Source organism: Pseudorca crassidens, chromosome 12 (genome assembly GCF_039906515.1).
Source record: "Pseudorca crassidens isolate mPseCra1 chromosome 12, mPseCra1.hap1, whole genome shotgun sequence".
NCBI lineage: Eukaryota > Metazoa > Chordata > Mammalia > Artiodactyla > Delphinidae > Pseudorca > Pseudorca crassidens.
The window spans coordinates 82,648,672-82,672,643 of NC_090307.1; the positions used below are offsets into that span (position 1 = coordinate 82,648,672).

Here is a 23,972-nt window from a genome sequence, read left to right on the forward strand (position 1 = left end):
CTCTACTTCTGTGTCTGTCTCTATTTCTGCTTTGTAAATAAGTTCATCTATACCACTTTTCTAGATTCCACATACATGTGTTAATATACGATATTTGTTTTTCTCTTTCTGACTTACTTCACTCTGTATAACAGTCTCTAGGTCCACCTACGACTCTGCAAATGGCACACTTTCATTTTTTTATAGCTGAGTAATATTCCATTGTAGATATGTACCACATCATCTTTATCCATTCCTCTGTTGACGGACATTTAGGTTGCTTCCATGTCCTGGCTATTGTAAATAGTGCTGCAATGAACATTGAGGTGCATGTATCTTTTTGAATTATGGTTTTCTCTGGGTATACACCCAGGAGTGGGATTGCTGGGTTATATGGTAGTTCTATTTTTCTTTTTTTAAGGAACCTCCATACTGTTCTCCATAGTGACTGTACCAATCTGTATTCCCACCAACAGTGTAAGAGGGTTCCCTTTTCTCCACATCCTCTCCAGCATTTATTGTTTGTAGATTTTTTGATGATGGCCTTTTGGACCGATGTGAGGTGGTACCTCATGTAGTTTTGATTTGCATTTCTCACTTCTCTTTTTTAAATTGGAGTACAGTTGATAGACATGTGGCCAAGTTGTCCTTACCATCTGCAATTGACATAGAGCCAACTGCCAGACATGTCAATGAGACCATCCTAGACCATCCAACCCCAGTCGAGCCAGCCCAGAATGGAAGAATTATTCAGTCAACCCACACAATTTTAAGAAATTTTAAAAAGTTAATTGTTTTAAGCCACTATGTTGGGGGTGGTTTGTTACACAGGGAATGCTGATACACAAATACTCAGAATGTTCTTTAAAAGGCTCGTGTAACTTAAAAAAAAAAATCATGTGTCTAGATCATTAGAAATTGCAGTAATAGGATTTCTGAGTCATTTCCAGGATACTAGAAGCCTGTCAATTGCTTACTGCTGCATGAAGACTTGTCCTGCATTGACCCTCTGAGGACAGAAATGAGCCACATGTGCAATGGAAGAGAACCCTGATCAAAGGAGAGTGAAACCAACTCTCATAGGGACTCAGCTGCGACCTCCTTCAGGCCTGCAGAAGGCTGGTGACTTAGAATAGTTCCCCAAAATGCCCCTCGTGGTTTCTTGGCTCCAATGCCTACAAGACCGCATCACAAGCTATTAACTGTAAGAGAAGGAAGCTTTATCCAGTGGGTGAATGCAAACTGGGCAAATCACATATGATGGAGACATGTGCGTAAGGAAGGCTAGCTGTTCAACCGTCCCCATCACTGCCTGGAAATGCTTGGGTCATTAGGGGGTGACCTTGATGTTGGCCCCATCATTGTGGCCCATGGCTGGTAGTCATCAGCAGGTCTGAATAGGAAGCATATGCCATTTCAAGCTCAAAGAAGCAAATGTGTATAAACTGAGAATTAGTCTCTGTCAAATCAAATCAACTGAAGTTTATTAAGTGCTTACCACATACAGATGGACTCTGTTTGGGTGGTGGGAGTGAAGGGTTCTACCTGTTTCTGCAGCTCCTATATTTGACCAATATGGCATTTCAGCAGAAAACAATACAAATGTGGCAGAAAGGGATGCAGGGGTGAAAAGTTCCTGAAACAAGCCTTTCTTTTCCATTTCTATGTGACCCAGGATTGACTGCTTAGAGTTTGAGAATGGCAGTTTGTGGCTGAATAAAACAAAATTCAAGTGGTAGAGATAGTAATTGATCTTACTTTGGGAAATGAGAAAGGGCAGGTTAGCAGCGAGTGACCTTGGATAGCTCATGCCACTTTTCTGTTCTGGTGTTGCCATCCCTATAACGGGGTCAGTGCCAAAGGAAACAATGCAAATAAAAGGGCTTTGTGGGAGTTCCCTGGTGGTGCAGTGGTTAGGACTCAGTGCTTTCACTGCTATGGCCCTGGGTTCAATCCCATAGGCCTCCCACAAGCCACGAGGCATGGCAAAAAAAAAAAAAAAGTGCTTTGTAAACCACAAGGTGCTATACAAATATTAGTTATTCCTACTGATGTTCTAACATGTTTTGTTTTGTTTTTTTTGGAAAAGGTAATATACAAGATATAAAAGGCATGGTAAAATAAGTTTTCAAACAGTGTAAGGGGTCCCTAGTCCCCTAGTGTCAATTTTTAGTGCCTCATTTAGAGATATTCTAGATGTATGCATATATACACAGTAAAAAAAAAAACCCACACACAAACACACACACACACGCTCACACATACTTCCCCTTCGTTTAACACAAGTGCGTGTATACCACACAAAATATTCTACACATTTATGTTTTGTTGTTTTGTTTCATTTTTTAATTTTCTGCTTTTTGGCTTACCAACAGGTCTTTCTTCTCCTCAGCTTTTTTGAGGTACAATTGACAAATAAAATTGTATATATTTAAAGTGTACAACGTGATGGTTTGATATTTGTAGACTTTCCAAAGTGATTACTGCAATCCAGTGAATTAACACATCCGTCACCTCACATAGTTACCTTTTTTCTTTTTTTTAACAACAGGTTTTAAAGATCCTTTCAGATCAGTGTAAAGATCTACGTCTTTCTCACTGAACAGCTGAGAATATTCCATATTCCATTGTATTTGGGACACCCTACAAGGCATTTATCTGTCTGCCGCTGATGGAGTTTCTATTCTTTGTTCCAAACAACACTGCAGTGATTATCCTTGTACATTCATCTTTTCACCCTTATTGGGCCAAGGGGAAGGTGCAGTGTCACTTTTGATAGGCAGTGCCAGCTTGTCTCTTGCAGATGGTGACTTTTACAATAGTCAGTTATTTCTCTAATCAGGAAACAGGCAGTAATCTGTGGTGCCAGCTCCCTAGAAGATTGCATTTGATGAAACCAAGGAGATTAGTTTATTTTCCCAGAGAGCCAGCTTGGGCCATCACTATTTCAAATAGCAAAGTGGTTTAGAGTCCAGATGTTGTAGACAGACTGCCTGGCCTCAAATCCCAGCTCTGTCATTTAATGAGTCTAAGTTTAGGCAAGGTGACTTACACTCTCTGTGCCTCAGTCTCCCCATCTATCAAATGGAAATATAATAATCCTGTCTACTTCATAGGGTGAATGCAGGGCTTCTCAACCAACCTCAGCACCACTGACATTTAGGGCTGGAAAAGTCTCTGGTGGGGGCTGTCTTGTGCATTGTAGGGTGTTTAGTAGCATCCCTGGTCATTACCCACAGGATGCCAGTAGCGTTTCCCCTTCAATTGTGACATCCAAAAATGTCTCTCAAGATTGCTAATGTCCTTTAGGGCGAGGCAAAATTCTCCCCTCCTGACAAGAGTCAATGGATTGTTGTGAGGATTAAATGAGTTATTATGCAGAAAGAACATAGAACTGGCACACGGTACCTGCTATAGAAGGAACTACAATTATTTTCATCATTAACATTCTCAAGTCCTGGCTTACCTTATAGAAAAGAATTAGTTTTGATAATATGGGAGCTTAAGTAAGACAGTGGGTATTGTTAAGTCTGTATGTGTTCCACTTCCAAATAAGAATCTAAGTCCCTCTTCTAAGATCATAGGTCCGCAATGTCAGTATTAATTATAGTCTGATCCCTCTGGGGTTCCACTGTAGGGCTCACAGTATCCTGTAGCAAACTAACAAGATCACATGCTAAAGGCCAGCTCAGCTGTCACCGGTGCTGCACGCATCCATTTTAAATCCCATCCTGCATTCTCCAAATGGTGCATACCTCACATCTTTGGCTTTCCATAAACCTGTGAACCCTGAAATAACAGGCTGCCCAGGAAATTCACCTCCCAAAAAGAGGGTGAATGAAAACAAAGGGAGAACCAGGAAAAACAAATGGCCGAGTTTCTTTAAATTTCTGGCTCTGCACAGCACAAGCATTTCCAGTGAAAAATAAAGAATTCTTTCTTTTGTGTCTATTTCAGCCGGCATCCAGCTTTTGCCTTGTGAATAATGTCACTGCATTATTATTCTGTCCCACAAGGTAAAACAAAACGAGCAACTTAACAACCAGAAGTGTGCTTGTGTGGAGGAAATGGCTCATTTAAAAGCTTTTCAAATAATGTTGCTGTGTTCCCTATTTTGTCACACCCCCCTCAGTTTTTTCAAACCTATGGGAATGTCGTTACTTTGCACACAAGGTGTGTAAATAATGCCCTCCTGGTAGCATCATACCACACTCTTTCTTCCTTCCTTCCTTCCTTCCTTCCTTCCTTTCTTTCCTTCCTTCCTTCCTTTTTTCTTTCTTTCTCTTTTTTTTTTTATCGCCTTTAGTCTTTTGGGATTCCTGGAGTGTCTACAAATAGATTAGCCTCTAAGAATTCTGAGTAACCATGGTTAGAAAAAAAACACTGGTTTAATTAGCGATGGTCCTATTTTTGAAATTACATCTGCTCTTTTTTCTTTTTTCAAGTCTATGCAAAAACTTGAAGAGGATGGGTTTGGGGGGGGTGCACGTTAGTTTTGATTTGAATTAATTTTCATGCTTTTGAAAGAGAAATCAAGAGTATTGAGTGAATAATGTATCATCATACATTAAGCATGTTCAAATGAAGAGAGCTGAAAAGAAATGATTGCAGAAAAGTGAATTGCTGGAAATACTGGATCATCTGATGTGTGCTGCTGTACTGAGTGATCACAAATCACTCTTCCCATTTCTGTTTTGCATGGCTACATCACTTTTTCATCTCCAAATCCTCAGACTTGATTACTCATTGCTATGATGAAAATTAAAGGGCCGTGTGGCTCATTGAAGGGTCACTGAAAATCAGAAAGCAAGTATAGAATCCACAGGACTGGATTCCCAAGTTTGAAAGTCTTTCTCTATATGGTTTCTCACTTGATACTTCTTTCATTTCTGAAATAGTGGTTGAAGTGGCCACAGCTATTTTTGAAGTGTTTAAGCAATACTTTTCTATATCTGAACTCTTTCAGAACAATGTTCTTCACTGTCTTCAATGACAACTCCCCAATGACACTTGTTGGTTTTGTTTAAACGGCTACCTGAAAATCATTTGGGGTGGGGGAAGCATTCAAAGATTCAACTTCTATTGGATACAATGTTAGTTCCTGACTTCAGCATTTGTCTTTAAAGAATTCTGAATGCACACAGAAATCATAGGAAATGCACTTTTTTGGGGGTTGTGTGTATTAGTTATCTATCTATCTATTTATTTATTTATTTATGGCTGTGTTGGGTCTTCGTTTCTGTGCGAGGGCTTTCTCTAGTTGCGGCGAGCGGGGGCCACTCTTCATCGCAGTGCGCGGGCCTCTCACTGTCGCGGCCTCTCTTGCTGCGGAGCACAGGCCCCAGATGCGCAGGCTCAGTACTTGTGGCTCACGGGCCCAGTTACTCCGCGGCATGTGGGATCTTCCCAGACCAGGGCTCGAACCCGTGTCTCCTGCACTGGCAGGCAGATTCTCAACCCCTGCACCACCGGGGAAGCCCATGTTATCTATTGCTGCATAACAAATTATTGCAAAACGTAATGACTTAAACAACAAGAATTAGGAGTCTGGTACAGTTTAGCTGAGTGTCTCAGGCACGGGGTTTCTAAGAAAGCCTAATAAGGTACATTGACCAGGGCTAGAGTCATATCAAGGCTTGATTAGAGGATGATCCTCTTCCAAGCTCACTCACATGGCTTGTTGCTGTCCATCAGGTTCTCACTGTGGTTGGAGACATCAGTTCCTTGCCATGCAGGCCTCTCCATAGGGCAGCTCACAACATGGCAGCTAGCCTTCTTCAAAGCAAGTGAGAATGTGCAATCCAATACAAAAGGCACAGTTTTTGTAACCTAATTCTGGAGTGAAAACCCATAATTTTTTCCAACTTTTTGTTAGAAGGAAGCCACTAGGTCTTGCTCATATTCAAGTGGAGGGGATTTCACAGGGTCTGAACACCAGGAGAACAGGATCATAGGGGGTCACTTTAACGGCTGCCTTCCACGCTATTTTGTCTTTTTTTTGGAGGGGGCTGGATTAGTTCCCCGACCAGGGATCAAACCCAGGCCGCCAGAAGTGGAAGGTCTGAGTCCTAACCACTGGACTGCCAGGGAATTCCCACACACCATTCTGTCTTACGGTGCATTATCCCGGCATTTTCATCTAAAGCTAAAGCCCTCTGACATCACAGTTGTTGTTAACCATGTCTTCAGAGATCCAGAATTCAGATGAAGGGTTTGCAATAAGTGATATTACTTCATTTTGGGTGGTGATCCTCCTTCCACAAAGAAAAAAGGTGGCTGTATAGAATAGAATCAACAGTAGAGGCTCCCTTGGTTTCTATTTTAATATAAAAACAGAAATCAAAAAAAATTTTTTTTTTTTTTTTGGCCACACCGCATAGCTTGTGGGATCTCAGTTCCCTGACCAGGGATTGCACCCGGGCATGGCAGTGAAAGCCCAGAATCCTAACCACTAGGCCACCAGGGAACTCCTGAGAAATCAAATTTTAATGATAAACTCTCAAACATTCCAGGTGTGGATGTATTATGAAATGGCACAGTCACTTTGGAAAAGAGTTTGACAGTATCTTTAAAAAGTTAAATTTAAATTTACCATATCACCCAACTTTCCATTACTAGGCATCTGCCCAAAAGAAATAAAAATATATGTCTACATGAAGACATATGTTTACAAATGTTCATAGCAGCATTATTCATAATAGCCCAAAACTTGAAACAATCAAAATGTCCACCAACTGGTGAGTAGATACACAAAATGTGGTATAGTCATCCCTCAGTATCCTCAGGGGATTGGTTCCAGGAACCCCATGGATACCAAAATCCGAGTATGCTCAAGTTCTCTGTATAAAATGGTGTAGTATTTGCACATAAACTATATACATTCTCCCGTATACTTTAAATCACCTCTAGATTACTTATAATAACTAATACAACGTAAATGCTATATAAATAGTTGCCAGAGCTTAGCCAATTCAAGTTTTGCTTTTTGGAACTTTTGGGAATTAAAATTTTTGGGGGGGAAACTCCCCGGCGGTCTAGTGGTTAGGACTCAGCACTTCCACTGCCAGGCGCCTGGGTTCGATCCCTGGCGGGAGAACTAAGATCCAACAAGCCGCACAGTGTGGCCAAAACAAACAAAACAAAAGACAAAAACAAACCAAAAAAACCTGTAAGAAAAAAATTTTTTTTCGGGCTTCCCTGGTGGCACAGTGGTTAAGAATCCTCCTGCCAATGCAGGGAACACAGGGTCGAGCCCTGGTCCGGGAAGATCCCACATGCCGCGGAACAACTAAGCCCGTGCGCCACAACTACTGAGCCTGCGCACCTAGAGCCTGTGCTCTGCAACAAGAGAAGCCACCGCAATGAGAAACCTGCGCATCGCAACAAAGAGTAGCCCCCTCTCACCGCAACTAGAGAAAGCCCGCGCGCAGCAGCGAAGACCCAACGCAGCCAAAAATAAAATAAATAAAATTTTAAAAAAAATTTCTGTTTCGATCCATGGTTGGTTGAATCCAAGTATATCCATACAATGGAATACTATTCAGTGATAATAAGGAATGAAACCCTGATACATGCTATGACATGGATAAACCTCAAAAACATGTCAAGTGAAAGAAGGCAAAGAACACATTGTAAAATCCCATTTATATGAAAGGTACACAGCAGATAAATCCACTGAGACAGGTAGATTAGTGGCTGCTGGGACTGAGGATGTTCTGGGAGTAACTGCAAATGGGTAAAAATGATTCTTTTGGGGTGATGGAGATGTTCAGAAATTAGTTGTGATGGTTGCACAACTGTGCAAATTTACGGAGAATCACTGAATTGTACACAAAATGGGTGAATTTCATAGTATGTAAGATATATTTCAATAAAGCTGTTAAAATATAGTTTCAATAATAATAGGTGAAAACTTCAGCTTTCTCAGCATAAATGAAATCAAGTTCAGCTATGTCAGCTTCAGGTCTTCTTATTCCACTTTCTTTTTTCCTTCTATCTGTGGAATTTGGTCCTAGCATTGAATTTTGGGACCTTGGTCCCAGATATGGCTAACTGTCAAATCATTAAACGAGAGAAAGTTGATTGTATTTCTATTATGGTCCTTCTATTTTTTTTTTTTCCTCATCCAGTTTTTTAGTCTCAGTTTCCTTTGGGTTAATTTTTCAAGGAGTTTGCAACTGTTGGCTTAAAAGAATGCTCTTTCCCTCCTCAACCTCCTTTCTACCTCAGATGGAAGATAAAGTTGATATCCCACTTTTCAACTGTTTGCAGAATATGATAATCATTTTTGCCCAACTATCTAGGAGATTTTCAATTTGGCTACTGGAGGCTCATGGCTTAATCATTTTCTAAGTTTCTCTATGTCTTTACCTTTATTTGATAGTTCTGGGAGACTGAGGTACATGTTGGTGTTTCCTCCCTATCATTTCCTGAAGTAATTTCACTTTTTAAAAAACTAGATTCTTCACCAAGGGAAACAAAAGTTACCTAATCGCTTCCAATTTAATTGCAACACAGTAAAAAAAGAAAAAGAAAGAAAGAAAAGAAACACGGATTACTGTGCTGGCTACCAAGCTAAGTTAAAGTAAAACTTCTAAAGGGGCCAAGGTCTAAAGTTCGCACATTCTTGTGAGATCTGTCTCCACCGAAGGAAACCCCATTACCAATAGCTCTACCAATCATGTACTTCTTTTTGAGTCTCATGAAGGAGGAAAAAGAAGTTCAAAGTGAAGGAACATGGGTTCAAATGAAGGTCAGATACCCAAAAGAGTTTTCTGGTCAGTGGTGCCGGGGTTGGAAAAGCGGGGAAAACGTAATCAGATGTGGGTGGCCCCGGGAGGTTGTTCGATTCCTACCCTGTTGGTCTTGGCAAGGGAAGACAGGACGGACTGTCTTTGACACCCGGCTGACACAGTGAGAGCCTACTGTGTGCCAGGTGCCGGGGATACAAAGAAAACTATGGGAGGCTTGTGTTCCAGGTGCTTTATATATAGCAAGACAGTCTCCGCCCTGAAGACACTTGCAGTCCATTTTCGAAGTTGCATCAGGTGGGGCAAACACGGATTCTCCTAGCTGCCTGAGAACGGTGAACGCTGCGCGGGTGAGGGGCGCCCAGAACCACTGCGTTTGGGTTCGCTACACTAGGCTGGCCCTGCAGGCGAACATAGACACTCCCTCTCCGAAGGGCAGACCCGCCTCGAAGAGGGCGGATCCGGGCAGGGCCGGCCGGCGCCGGGCCCTCACCCGACCCCAGCGAACGCGGCCCTGCGCGGCACCCGCTCCTCACGTGTCCCTCCCTGCCCCGGTGCCGCCTCACGTTCTGCTTCCGCCCGACCCTTCCGACTTCCGGTAAAGAGTCCCCATTCCGCACCTCCGCGCCCACCCAGCGTCGCCACGCGGCACCTCTGTGTGCCCGACCCCCGATGCACTCGGCGGCCGCAGCTCCTCGGGGCCCCGCGGCGGCCATCGAGCCTCGTCGCTTCGCCGCGGCCAGGTGGCCCGGGCGGCGCTCGCTCCCGCGGCCGGCGCGGCGGGGCGGCGGCAGCGGCGGGGCTCCGACACCGTATCCCTCCGCCGCCCCTCCCCCGCCCGGCCCCGGCCCCCCTCCCTCCGGGCAACGCTCGCCTCCCTCCGCCTCAGACTGTTTTGGTAGCAACGGCAACGGCGGTGGCGCGCCCCGGCCCGGCTCCCGGCGGCTCCTCGGTTTCGGCGGGCCTCCCCGCCCCTTCGTCGTCCTCCTTCTCCCCCTCGCCGGCCCGGGTGCCCCCCCCGCCGCGCCGACCCGCGCCTCCCCGCCGCGCTCCGGCGTCTCTTCGGCGCGCCCGGCTCCCGGCTGTCCCCGCCCGGCGTGCGGGCCGGTGTATGGGCCCCTCACCATGTCGCTGAAGCCCCAGCAGCAGCAGCAGCAGCAGCAGCAGCAGCAGCCCGCGGCCGCCAATGCCCGCAAGCCTGGCGGCGGCGGCGGCCTCCTCACGTCGCCCGCCGCCGCGCCGTCGCCGTCCTCTTCCTCAGTCTCGTCGTCCTCGGCCGCGGCTTCCTCCTCCTCCTCCTCCTCCTCGGTGGCGGCGGCGAGCGCAGGCGGCGGGCGGCCGGGCCTGGGCAGGTGGGTGTCGCGCCCCTGCCCCCTACGCTTAGGGGCCTGGACCAGCCCGGGCCTCGCGTCCCCTCCCCCGCGGCCCGCACCGCGGTCCCCGCCCCGTGACTGCCTGGGCTGGGGGGGCGGGGTGGGCTGGGGGCCTTCAGTGGGGGTGGCGCTCGCGTCTAGAGCCTGGTGCGGTAGGGTGAGGGGGCGCCGCGGAATCCCTCTGGGAATGTCAGGCGGTGTCCATCCTCCTGCAACATCCCCACCCCCTCTCTCAAACGGTCAAGATGGAAGGACTCGGCAGCCTCCCCCTCTCCATTTAAGTGTTCGGGAGGCTTTACAGGTCTCGGCGATTGTCAGCCCTCGATCACCTTTTTTAAGGCTTCTCTGCCCCCAGTGAGGGGGATGCTTGGGCAGCGCTCCCACCTCCTTTAAATATTAACGTGGAAGGGTCTTTAGGTTTAGGTTGTCTCCCGAAACTTGCCAACTCCCCCGTTTGGGAATAACGAGGGAGGGGGGTAAGGTTAGGGCAGTGTCCCCCCCCCCCCCGCCTGTTAAAGGGGCAGCCACAGCCTCAGCTGGAGTCATGAGGGTCTGTGCAGTCTCCTTACCCACGCCCTTCTCTGCCCAGAGAGAGATCGAAGGACCGGGTGGAGGTGGGTGGGCAGTGACCCCCGCAGCCCTTCCCATTTAAGTCTGAGGCGGCGGCGGGGGCTCCAGAGCTCCGCGGGAATCGTGGGGCTCTGTGCAGTTTCCCGCAGCGTTCCGCCCTCCCCCACGTGCGGAAGGGATGGGGGAGTGCCCGACCCCCTCCCGGCCTCCCTCCTTCCCCCGCAAGGCCTCTCTGGCGCGGGTGGCGGCCGAGCCGCATTGCTGTTCCGAGGCCGCGGAGGAGAAGGCGCCTTTGAATAGTGGTGGGCGAAGGCCGGCCCCAGGCGCGGCAGCTCAGGCCGGACCGGGGACGTAGCGGGCGTTGGCGGCAGGGGGCGGGCACGCTGTGTGTTTTTTCCCAGTACTTGCCCCGATTTATAAATTTCCAGAGGAGAGGGATGTCAGCAGGAGGCACGGTGGGGTTCCGGAAGGCAGAAATGCGGTGTTGACTTGCGTCGCCTCCCCCACTTCACTTTGACCCAGGTTTGTGGTACAGACTGGGGGCTCACGTCGCCTCAGCCGACCGGGTCTGGCTCTGGAGGCCTGGTGCGGGGTGCGTGGGGGGGGGCGTTGTCAGTTCGCATTTCGCGAACTAAGAAAATGCTTAGTGTTCAGACGGGGCAGCAAATGTCAATAGATTGCATTCCGTTGTGGCCAGTGCCCTTAACTTGGGGATTGCCGCCAGAGATCACCAAGGGCAGGCCAGTACACGTCCCCTGTGCCCCGAGCCCATCCGTGTTGCCGGCACCACCGTGCCTCCCCTTAGGCCTAGGCGGGGTTGGCAGGCTCGGTGATGAGAGTCCTCCTTAAGTAGACCTCCTGGCTTTAGCAGGTGGTGGGATAAGGGGGTATTTTTTGATGCAGAGTTTTCTCTTTTTTTCTTCTTTTTTTTTCAGTTTTCTTTTTGAAAACAGGTTTTTAGCAATCCATTTCCAAAGAATTATCATTTATGGCAGGATAACTTATCCATCAAGATGATTCAGAGCTGATTTTTTAAAAAATAAATTTAAAAATTTTATTTTTGCAGCGCGCAGGCGCGGGCTTTCTCTAGTTGCGGTGAGCGGGAGCTACTCTTCCTTGCGGTGCCGGGCTTCCCATTGCGGTGGCTTGTTGAGGGGCACGGGCTCTAGGCGCACGGGCTTCAGTAGTTGTGGCACGCGCGCGGGCTCTAGAGCGCAGGCTCAGTAGTTGTGGCGCACGGGCTTAGTTGCTCCGCGGCATGTGGCATCTTAGTTCCTCGACCAGGGCTCGAACCCGTGTCCCCTGCATTGGTAGGGAGATTATTCTTAACCTCTGGGCCACCAGGAAGGCCCCAGAACTGGTTTTTTAAGGAGTTCTGCCTTCAGTGTGCGACAGTCAGGAACACTGGTTTTCTTGACTTCTACGCTACCCACCCACCCCCGCCCCCCACTCCCAGTTTCGCCTTTGAAGCATCTACAGTTGCTACCTATCAAAACTAGTTAAATGAAGTGCTTATTTTCCCAGCTCTGTCCACATACAATTCTGTAACTTCAGTTCCCGTTTTCCAGTGGCATCCATAGTAACAAAAAAATTTGGAAAAAATTTAAGTATAATTTTTATAAAGAAGGATGCACTGTTTTTTCCTTTTTGGGAGCAGATAGAAATCTGGCAGATATATTCAACTTGTTTAAATAATTAAAAATGAAAACTAAGGTTTTTAGATTGCATCAGTTTTCCTTAGGCTTAAAAATTAGAGAATTTGTTCCAGAGTGGCTTGAGTGATCAAAAATATTTGGAATGTTTTAATACCACAGATCTTTTTTGTTCCTTGAGACTTCACAAACATTTAAGATTAATTTAGATTCTTGCTTGCCTTAAGTTCTTTTGAGTCATAAATTGTATGTAGCCCTTATTCTTTTTGATGAATATGTGAAGTTTCGTTTAATGTATTGGATTCATATAGTGTGAAATTTTGTTATTGTACATGTTCTTTAGTTAATGTACTTGTGGAATTCCTTTCCATTTTGAATCACTGTTACTGGGTTCTTTATAAACCAATTACAGTTTCTAGAGTTTCTTCACGTATGCTTGTGTGTATCAGCAGTTCAAATGTGTTTCTGGGACCAAAGGTGAATTAAAAAAATGCAGCATTGGGTTTGCCATGTTTATAGACAGCAAAATATTCTTGAAAGTCTAGAAACTCACATGTCTGCTTTAAATAATACAGCATTTCATATTCGAATTTTTTTGTTGTCAACAGTGGATTTTCATGGCTTTCAAAAATTTATTGTCTTTAATTGTCATATGCTTTAGAAGGTGGCTGTTTTCTCTTAGATTAATGTAAACACAGTGTTAAAGTGTGAACGTAATTTTACCTTAATCCAATTCTTATTTTTGCTGCTTTGATTTTTATGTGGTTTTAGTGATTGTGTATGTTATTTTGTGTTCAGCTTTTTTCTTCTTAGCACTGCATTATAAATTTTCTTTTTAAAGTTTCTGCTTAACCATTCTATTGTGGGGATTTGGGTTTCCACATTTTTGCTATTATAGATGGTGGTGCAGTAAACATCTTTATACTAAGAGCTTTTTGCTTCAGTCTAATTATTTCCTTAGAGAAGTTCCCAGGAGTGGTTTTACTAGGCCAGAGGTCTTCAAGTTTTTTATGGCTCTTGCTAGCTGTGCCATAATACTCTTCAGAAGACTTGTGTTAGTTTCCAGTGCTGAAAAGGTGGCTCTTTTATAGAACGGTTTTTTGTAGTTTGTCAAACACTTTGGGGGATTTTGAAGGGGAAAGTTGCATTTACTGTCGAGTGCATACATAATTAAGTGCTTTTATTAGTTATCTGTTTATCTTTCACTTTGGTTTCTCTGAGGATTTAATTAATGAATGTGAAGGTGGTTTGAAAATTGTAACTGTTAATATTAATGAGGATACATGGTATATCTATTGTGCTGATACTTCTGCTACGTAGAGGAATGACAGTCCTGAGGAACTTATTCTAAAACTTTGTGTTTTTTGGTTAACCTTCCTCGTTCATCTAAAAGTATTTTTTATTAGCTGCTAGTATAAGATCAAATTATTTTTTAGTACCTTTTTTTGTAATTTCATAGCACTATTGGGAATTATCACTGGTTAAGCCGTATCTCTTTCTTTTCCATGTTCCCTTCCCTGTTAAAATATATATATATGTGTTGCATGTGTATGTATTCATAGATAGATAGATGTAGATACAGGTTTATAATCCTATTACTGTATTCCAGACCCTAAAATAATACAGTATTAGAATTTCTTTGGATACAGGATTAAGTGTGAATGAAAACTTTCTTAGTAATTTTCAGCTTAGTACTTTCACTGCTTCTTTCTCTTAAGGCATTGCAACTTAGAAATTATGCTGCAGTTCATTGTAATTGTTCATCATGCTTCCATTTAAATATTGGTGAGATTTTTGTCTCTTTAAATTAAGTTTCTTATAGAAGAGCCTAAAAAAACTACATTCATTCAATACATAAATTTATTGAAAATCTGTGTACAATGGAGAGGTAGGTGCTTGGGATATATTAATGAATAAAAGGAAAGATAGCTGCCCTCCAGTTGTTTACATTCCGGTGTGAGGAACCAGACAATAAATGAGACATTAAATTAGCAAACTGTATATATTAGTTAAGAGCCATAGGATTAGAGGAGAGCAGATTAAAGATATGATATGGGAGTGTGGGGGAAGGGAGTGGGTTGCAGTTTTAAATGGGTTAGCCTCTTGAAGAGAGAACATTTGAGCAAAGTTTTGAACGTGAGGTAGTTAGCCATTTGCTTTTAACCTAAATTAATTAATCATATGGCCCCAGTTGTAATTTATAAGGTTTGAACTGCATCATCCCTTGCTAATTCATTCTTTTATGTGGATTAATTAACAAATTAATCCACAGGTAAACTGTAGATGGTTGTTAAAAGAGGTACCTTTTTGTGTTTCTGTTGAGCTTTTTAATTTTACCTAATCAGTTTAATTTTCATCCCAAGTACCTAAAGAAAATATACTTTAAAAAAATTTTATTGGAATATAGTTGATTTACAATGTTGTGTTAGTTTCAGGTGTACAGCAAAAATACGCTGTTTAAGATTGGGCAAAAACCTACAACAAATAGCTTATCTTTGACAAAGGTAAAAGTAAGCCTATAGTTGCTTAAAGATTTTGCATTTTGAAAAGTCAACGCGTTGCATGGTATCAGTCATGGTGTTTCTTTTTTGGTTAAATGTAAACTTGCATTTTCTGTGTTTCTATACTTTTACACAGGGGATGTTAACTATAGCTATTTAATAGCCATATGTTTCAGCTTTAAGGAGTTTTTCTGTCTAAATAGATACAGCTGTGTTAGTACTTATTTTCACCATTGCAAAGTGTTTACCTTGAAAAGGATTTTAAGTTTTTATAAGATTTTTTCCCTAGAATTGTAATTTTCTATTTTGGCTAGATAATAATAGTATTTTGATATCATTTTAAAGAGTTAAGCCTAAACAAAATTCTCTCTTTGTAGCTATTTCAAATGATTGTGACTTCAGTGGAGATACAGTTTACTAACAGGCCTACCTGCTACTGTATTTTTTTAATTGAAAGTACTTGCCTTTTTTTTTTTTTAGCCTATCTGGGTCATCTGTGAGTGTTAACCATACCAAGATTTAAGAGGTCCATATATTTTAGCAAGAGTGTCATTAAAATAAAAGTAGATTGCTCTTTCCTCTTGAGGTCTTTTTACCTCCTTAGATGTTAGATTTCAAAAATAAGGATGTGTTGGGACTTCCCTGGCAGTCCAGTGGTCAAGACTGTGCTTCCAGCGCAGGGGGCACGTGTTCTATCCCTGGTTGGGGCACTAGGATCCCGCATGCTGCGGGTGGCCAAAAGGGAAAAAAAGCGGGGGGGGGGGGGCTTCCCTGGTGGTGCAGTGGTTGAGAATCTGCCTGCTAATGCAGGGGACACGGGTTCGAGCCCTGGTCTGGGAGGCTCCCACATACCGCGGAGCAACTAGGCCCGTGAGCCACAACTACTGAGCCTGCGCGTCTGGAGCCTGTGCTCCGCAACAAGAGAAGCCGTGATAGTGAGAGGCCCGCACACCGCAATGAAGAGTGGCCCCCGCTTGTCACAACTAGAGAAAGCCCTCGCACAGAAATGAAGACCCAACACAGCAAAAATTAATTAATTAATTAATAAAACAAAGGACTAGTCTTTAAAAAAAAAAGCGGGGGGGGGAGAGTGTTCGTCAGAAAATTTACTCATCAGTGAATATGAAGCTGGTATCAAGCTTTTGAAAGATTGTAGCACGTAAATCTAGAATTTGTAATGTAGACACTTTTGATCCCATAACTTTACTAACATTACTCATGATTAGAAACAGATTGACCTATATCTTAGGCAGATTTTTTTTTTTTTAGAAGATGCTGGGGGTAGGAGTTTAATTAATTAATTTATTTTTGCTGTGTTGGGTCTTCGTTTCTGTGCGAGGGCTTTCTCTAGTTGTGGCAAGCGGGGGACACTCTTCATCGCGGTGCGCGGGCCTCTCACTATCGCGGCCTCTCTTGTTGCGGAGCACAGGCTCCAGACCTGCAGGCTCAGCAATTGTGGCTCACGGGCCTAGTTGCTCTGCGGCATGTGGGTTCTTCCCAGACCAGGGCTCGAACCTGTGTCCCCTGCATTAGCAGGCAGATTCTCAACCACTGCGCCACCAGGGAAGCCCCTGACCTATATCTTAATGTGTTTTTTTATATCTTTAAACTATACTTTTCTACTCAAAACGAATTTCTTTTATATGTGTGTGTGTGTGTGTGTGTGTGTGTATGAAATTTAACACTTTGGGGCATACAGACATGTACAGAATGTGGCCCACACTGCTTATCTTATAATAGAGATAAGAGCTGTACTTAAACCAGTGTCCAAAACAGATTCTTTCTTCAGATTAATAAATTGAGAAAGTCTTTGTATAAGTATTACCTTATTTGTATTTGAAAGTTCTGTCTTTTATAATTTGAAAAACAGTATGCTTTAAATATTTAATGTAGAAGAGTGCACAGAATTTAAAAAAAAAAGCCCAAACTCCTTTAAAATTAAAATCTCCCACAGTCTTTCCTTTGAGGTAACCACTGTTAGAAATTTGGTGAACAATTTTTCAGACTCCGAAAATGAGATCATATGGTGCCTACTGTTTTGGATTCAAGAGTATATATTTTCTTTTTAAAGATTTATTTTTTCCCTAAAACTGTAGAATTTTAGAGCATAACAAAATAACAAAGTCTTAAAATAGAAGGGAAAAAATTTTAAGCTTTGAGAGGTGAGGGTATTTGCTCAAAGCAACGTATTTGTAGAATTTTGTTACATCCTTCCCATTAAATAAACGCAGAGATAAACAAGATCGTACTGTGTGGGACTTCCCCGGTAGTCCAGTGGCTAAGGCCCCGAGCTCCCAATGCCTGGTGCCCAGGTTTGATCCCTGTCAGGGAACTAGGTCCCACGTGCGCATGGCAACTAAAACCCAGTGCAGCCAAATAAATAAACAAATAAATAGTTCATGCTTTGTATTTTAAAGAAGACACAGCCACAGACAGTCCTTGCCCTTCAGGATAGCTTTTGTAACCTTGAGTTCAGCTGGATAAAATAGAAGGTCTAGTTCCTTTTAAAAATATATATATAATTTTGTACATATGTGGTGTGAAATCTACTTAAATGTGAAGTCCTTGGTTTTATTAGTTGTAATTGTTTAGTATTGTGGATCTGGGGGGTTTATGAATATTTGCCACAACTATTAACCTTAGGTTTTATTTGCTAAAAATATTTGCAGTTGTATTCATGTGAAAATTTGAAATTCCCTTTAATTTAAAATAATATTTATGTAGATTGCTTGTACTTTAAGCCTCGAAATTTAGTCATGTGGCCATACAATAACAATTTCATGCCATGATTAGTAGCTAAATGCATTTTGGGAACTGGATAAAATGGCATGCTGTAAGGGAGTCTTTGTAATTCTCACCAGTTTGTGGTATGTGGCTTGTTTTTATTAAGAGTTTCAGAACTGGGGGCTTCCCTGGTGGCGCAGTGGTTGAGAGTCCGCCTGCTGATGCAGGGGACACGGGTTCGTGCCCCAGTCTGGGAAGATCCCACATGCCGCGGAGCAGCTAGGCCCCTGAGCCATGGCCGCTGAGCCTGCGCGTCTGGAGCCTGTGCTCTGCAACGGGAGAGGCCGCAACGGTGAGAGGCCCACGTATCGCAAAAAAAAAAAAAAAAAAATTTTCAGAACTTTAGAATGTTGTCCTCTTGAAAGTATTACCTTGAGAGACTTTAAGAGGTTGTCAATGTCAAATATTTTTGATTGCCACTTTATGTTCATACTGCTTTTTATAAGTCATATGTTAAAAGATACTCCTAGCAATAATTGTTGTAAATAGAGTATCTTGATTATAGTTTTTTTTAATTTATTTTTAAATTTTATTTATTTATTTTTAAAAGTTTATTTACTTATTTGGCTCTGCCGGGTCTTAGTTGTGGCACGCGGGATCTTCATTGTGGCATATGGGATCTTTAGTTGCGACGTGCATGTGGGATCTAGTTCCCTGACCAGGGATGGAACCTGGGCCCCCAGCACTGGGAGTGCAGAGTCTTAGCCACTGGACCACAAGGGAAGTCCCAGTTTTAGTTTTAAAGAAAGAAAAGGCTGGTTTTGAATCAAATCGTGCATTCTTCTTTTGGGACTCATAAACATTTCTTGTGGACCTTGTGTAGTTACCTTTTTTTCAATCCTGAAACACACTTGAAAATCAGGTAGAGAAAAAACTTAAGGTTGAAGCTTGTGCAGATTACAGAAAGGTGAGCGCTTTTGGGCCTTTTTCACTTTATATGTGATTCTGCTTAGCTTGCTTTTTTGATTTACAGATTGCCAGCAAGTAGGTAAAACTTTTAGGGGCAAACACACTGGTAGCGATGAGAAGTAATAATAGTATGATAGAAGGTTAAGAGATGGGAAAATTATAAAAAAACACACAAGAGCTCAAAAGTTTACCATCAAGGGCTATAAGTGTATAGCTCTATGCCTTAGTAGACCCCAGAGGCATTACTATTTTATGGCATAATATGTTTAATTGATGTGCTCATAATGGTGACTCGTAAGACAAGGTTAAATTGTTTTTCATATCTTTCAAAGAAGTAATTTCTCAAAGGTTAGGTGATGACCCCTTAGTAGATTGTAAAATCACTTTAGTGGGTCATGACAAGCATTTTTAGAAAAAATGAAAAAAATAGAAGATATTACAGTGCATTGCATTTTAAGGGTAAGAATTGTTTTAAGGAACTTCTGTAATGTATATATACTGTGTTGCAATTTAAACTGTAACTTTTCATTGGTGTAGTCAAAGTCACTGATTTAGAGGCACCAAGATGCAGTAAAAGGATTGAGGAAGGGTTTTGGAGTTTTTTCCTACTCTAGGGTTGCCAGATTTAGCAAATAAAAATACAGGATGCCCAGTTAAACTTGAATTTTTTTAAATTTTTTTTTTTAAGTATAGTTGATTTACAGTGTTGTGTTAGCTTCGGGTGTATGGCACAGTGATTCAGACGTATATATTCTTTTTCAGATTCTTTTCCCTTATAGGTTATTACAGAATATTGAGTATAGTTCCCTGTGCTGTACAGTTGGTCCTTTTTGGTTATCTATTTTATATATAATAGTGTATATAGTTTAAAACTCGCAAACTTGCAATTTATTCCCCCCTCTCCCCAACTTGCATTTCTGATAAACGACGACTGATTTTTTGGTATAAATAGGTCCCAAATTGCATGGAACAAAATTATTATTTATCTGAATTTCAAATTTGACTGGGTATCCTTTATCTGGTAACCCCAGTCTGGGCTAGAATTGGGATTCACCCCCTGGTGACTAAAATTTAAGCTCTGTGAGGGCAGGAACCTCATTTTGTTCACTATTGTATCCCAGTCTCCTGGAACAGTGCTTGGCACTTAGTAAGTGGTCAGATGTTTGAGTGAATGAATGGGCAAGTTACTCTCAGGCTCAGTTTCTGTACTTATTAAAAGGGGGAAATAATACCTTCTTTAAAAAGTGAGATACTAAATTTTTATTACATGTCATTCTCCACACATATTAAGCTCTGAGTATTTTATTTGTTTTGGCACGCCACGCGGCTTGCAGGATCTTAGTTCTCTGACCAGGGATCGAGCCTGGGCCCTTGGCAGTGAAAGCACGCAGTCGTAACCACTGGACCGCCAGGGAATTCCCTCAGTGTTTTAGAATTATACAGATCTGGAGTTGGAGGTGGCTCTGGTGAGTATTTACTTCTCATTCTCTTTACTGATGAGGAAACTAAGGCCACAGAGATTATTTGCCAAAGTTCTCCCATCATCATTGGCTGCATAGCTGGCTTTGGAATCTTGTTCCCTCTTCTTTGTAATATGTTTCTTAAGACTTATTTTCAAAATTTGATACTCATTTAGTAATCTAAGAAAAGATCCACCTGTCCAGAAAAAAATTTTCTAAGTGTTTCGATTAGCAAAGGGTCTACTCTGCTATTTTTTTTAAATTTATTTATTTATTATTTATTTTTGGCTGTGTTGGGTCTTCATTGCTGCACGCGGGCTTTCTCTAGTTGCGGTGAGCTGGGGACACTCCTAGTTGCAGTGCGCGGTCTTCTTACTGCAGTGGTTCTCTTGTTGTGGAGCATGGGCTCTAGGCACTCGGGCTTCAGTAGTTATGGCATGAGGGCTCAGTAGTTGCGGCATTCAGGCTCAGTAGTTGTGTCTCATGGGCTCCAGAGCACAGGCTCAGTAGCTGTGGCGCATGGGCCTAGCCGTTCTGCGGCATGTGGGATCTTCCTGGACCAGGGCTCGAACCCATGTCCCCTGCATTGGCAGGCAGGTTCCTAACCACTGCGCCACCAGGGAAGTCCCCTACTCTGCTATTTTTTGTTTTCTGTCACATTTAAGTGGAAGAGTGTCTCTTTAGTCCTTTTAACTTAGGAACTTGAATCCAAAATGAAGTTCCTCTGTTTCTACCAGGCATTCCTTTCCTCTGTGACTATCCTTTCTTAATCTTTAACCTAGCTGGCAAATAGGTTTCACTTTATCTGGTAATTATGATTGATTGTTGTGTTGTTTGAAGGATTCTGAGATTTCATGTTGTTTGGAGGATTCTGAGATTTCGTCTGGCTTTAGAGAAGAGATGTAGATAGAGAAGGGGGTGGGTTGATTCTTTATCATGGGCACCGGAGGGATTTGCTGACTGTAGCTTAGCAAACTTTCTGATTGGTCTCTTTATGCCTAGACACTTCCTATATACTCTATAGCCATAAAAATCCTCCCCTCCACCCCACCCCTGGCAAAAAAAAAAATCTCCCCCAAACATCTTTCATTGTGTACTGTTTCTATTAAGAAACTTTTAGTGGCTTTCATTACTAGCTGAATCAAATCGAGACTATTCATGAATAGTTTTAGTCAAGTCCCTCCACAGACTGTGCATACTGTATTCTCCAGAATAAATCAAATTATGTCAATCTAGTCATCTTGTCCTCTTAAGCATAGGTTTTTGAAGGCTTAGCACAGATCTTTTCTTACACAGTCCCTCACCATATTTACCCTAGGAAAATGGGATTCTTCCTGTGCCCCTGTGATTTTTGGCAAGTATCATTCCTGTGGCATTCAATGTACAGTGTGTTTTTTCCCCCATAAATTTATTATTTATTATTTATTTTGGCTGTGTTGGGTTTTTGTTGCTGCGCGCGGGCTTTCTCTAGTTGCTGTGAGCGGGGGCTATTCGTTGCAGTGCAGGGCTTCTTATTGCGATGGCTTCTCTTGTGAAGCACGGGCTCTAGGCGCGCAGGCTTCAGTAGTTGTGGTACACAGGCTCAGTAGTTGTGGCTCACGGGCTCTAGAGCGCAGGCTCAGTAGTTGTGGCGTACGGGCTCAGATGCTCCGTGGCATGTGGGATCTTCCCGGACCAGGGCTCGAACCCGTGTCCCCTGCATTAGGCAGGAGAATTCTTAACCACTGCGCCACCAGGGAAGTCCCTCCAATGTACAGTGTCTTGCATTTAAGTGCAGCAGCTCCTCCACTTACAAACTTTCTCAGGATGAACTCTGAGATTAGGAGCAGAGCTACACCACAGATCAAAAGTGGGTTCATCCCACCGACAGATGGCCTTTTTTTTGTTTTTTCCTTTTTTGGGGTGGTTTATGGTCATTTTGCAGCCAACCATTCTTGTCATTTTAAAATTCTCTATGTGTTTACTGTGTTTGAGTTTAGTTTATCATTGTTAAAGCTGTCATTTTCAAAAAGTGCAGCATCAGTGAGTACTGATAGTGCCAGTCAGAAGAAACAACTTAATTATGGTAGAAATGAGAGATTTTTAAAAATTATAAGTAGTAGGAAAATGATGGCTTGGGATGGGACGAATTATTCTGAAGGACAGAGAGCAAAAAGTACCATGCATATTTAGTCAGTAATAATCAACAAAAGATAAGAATTAGTGGATGGAATGGAAAAACTTGGAAGTTTGCAGCTAGTGGTGTTAATTTGGGAGAAGGCTAAAGTAGTTAAAATGCTATTACTGAAATTTTTGTCAAGACCTACAAACAGTGCTACGGGTTCAGAGTACTGTGAATAAAGAGTCTAAGGAATCTCCAGTGACATTGGAAAAGATTATTAAGAGGTTGTCTTTTGGGAGAAGATGCCAAATAGAATGTTCATATATTGGGTCTGTAAGCGTTCAAACTTCCTCCTGTCCATTTTGGACTTAGGATCACATGGATGTACAGAGGAAACTTTAAAAATTTCATTGTTCAGTGTGCCGTGATTTAGCTTAAATTGCTAGACAGTTACTGTGATAGATTGTATTTTAATTAGACGTATTGAAATATAATTTACAAAAAGTAAAGTTCACCGTTTTTAGTGTATAGTTCTTGAGTTTTGAAAAACGTACAGTCTTATATCACCACCACAATCAGAGTATCATCCCATAAATTTTCCTTGTGCCTCTTTTCAGTCAGTCCCCTTTCTCCAAACCTGGTAATCACCGATCTGTTTCCTAACATTATAGTTTTGTCTTTTCTAGAATGTCATATACATGATATTATACAGTATACAGCCTTTTGTGTTTGGCTTCTCTCATGTAACATAATGCTTTGAGATTCATTCATGTTACTGCATGTTAACAGTATCTTCTTTTTTTCTTGCTGAGTAGTATTCCATTGTGTGCGTGTGATCTAGTTCCCTGACCATTGTTTATCAAGTGATGCACTTTTAAGTTGTTAGCAGTTTTGGGCTATTAAGAATAATGCTGTGAATATTGATGTACAGGTTTTGTGTGGTCATAACAATTTCATTTCTCTTGATTAAATACCTAGAAATGGAATTGCTATGTTGTATGGCAAATGTTTATTTAAATTTAAAAATAATTGCGAAACTTTGCTAAAGTAACTGATTTCTAATTGCTCTAATTTCTTGGCAACACTTAGTATGCTAGTTTTTAATTTCAGCTGTTCTAGTGACTGTGCAGTGGTATTTCATTGTGGTTTGAATCTGCATTTCCTTATGTCTAATGATATTGAACATCTTTTCATGTGCTTGTTTGCCATTTGTTTATCATCTTTGGTGATGAGAAACTATCAGTATTTGGGGTCTAACTTGTTTGAAAGTAAAGGAGCTTCTGTATTTGCATTGCCTGCCTTCTAGATTTAGAACATCTTGAGGACAGGGACGAGTGCTTTGTACCACTTTGTATACTTAGGAAGTGGTAAATTTTTTATTAACTGCATGAGCACTGGTCTCATTATTAAGCAGACGAGTTTACCCTGCCAAGGAAAAGTTGTCATCTCAAATGGAACATGGCATTTATTTTATAGGCATACCATAGTTAAACTTTTTGAGTACCTCCTGTTTGCCAGGCTCTGGGGACACAGTGGTGAACAAGCCAGATGAGGTCTCTCCCTTCCTGGAGCTTACGTACTAGTAGGGGAGACAGGGCAGAAAGTTCACACCTTTGCTTCCCCTTATTACTAACGCTTAGCATGCTTCTATCTTACACAATATGGCAAATCTTTTAGATGAAGGGAGAAAACTTACTGCTTTATCAGAAGATAGGTCCTCTGACGAGAGTAGTCTAGTATGTTGCTAAGGTTCTTATTCCTTTCAGTGCTTTTGGGATAGCTACTCACTAGTCACAGAAATCAGTATGTTTGAGAAGCCTCCTGGTCTAAGCTTGTGAAAGCTGACTAGGGTCATAATTGAAAGGGAGAGGGAAAACTGTATTTGAGTGGACC

General features: G+C 42.5%; 1 protein-coding gene and 1 long non-coding RNA gene across 31 annotated transcripts in view; one reads left to right on the forward strand and one right to left on the reverse strand.

Moving 5' to 3' along the window:
• Positions 1 to 9,980, reverse strand: part of LOC137203872 (uncharacterized) — a 30,602-nt gene extending 20,622 nt beyond the window's left edge. The window contains exon 1 of the long non-coding RNA XR_010933355.1: positions 9,854 to 9,980. This is a non-coding gene — a long non-coding RNA (uncharacterized lncRNA). The remainder of the gene's footprint in view (positions 1 to 9,853) is intronic.
• The window catches only part of ATXN2 (ataxin 2), a 127,665-nt gene continuing 113,282 nt past the window's right edge, over positions 9,590 to 23,972 (forward strand). For 21 of the 30 annotated variants that reach the window (XR_010933337.1, XR_010933336.1, XR_010933340.1 and 18 more), the window contains exon 1: positions 9,736 to 10,081. Coding sequence is in view for 9 of the 30 variants with exons in the window: in XM_067700828.1 (XP_067556929.1) it covers positions 9,855 to 10,081 (227 nt within the window). In the remaining 21 variants the exon portion in view is untranslated. Of the gene's footprint in view, positions 10,082 to 10,926; positions 10,975 to 11,049; positions 11,195 to 23,972 lie in introns of those variants that run through there. The other 9 variants (XM_067700833.1, XM_067700831.1, XM_067700832.1 and 6 more) reach the window with 5 other exon arrangements.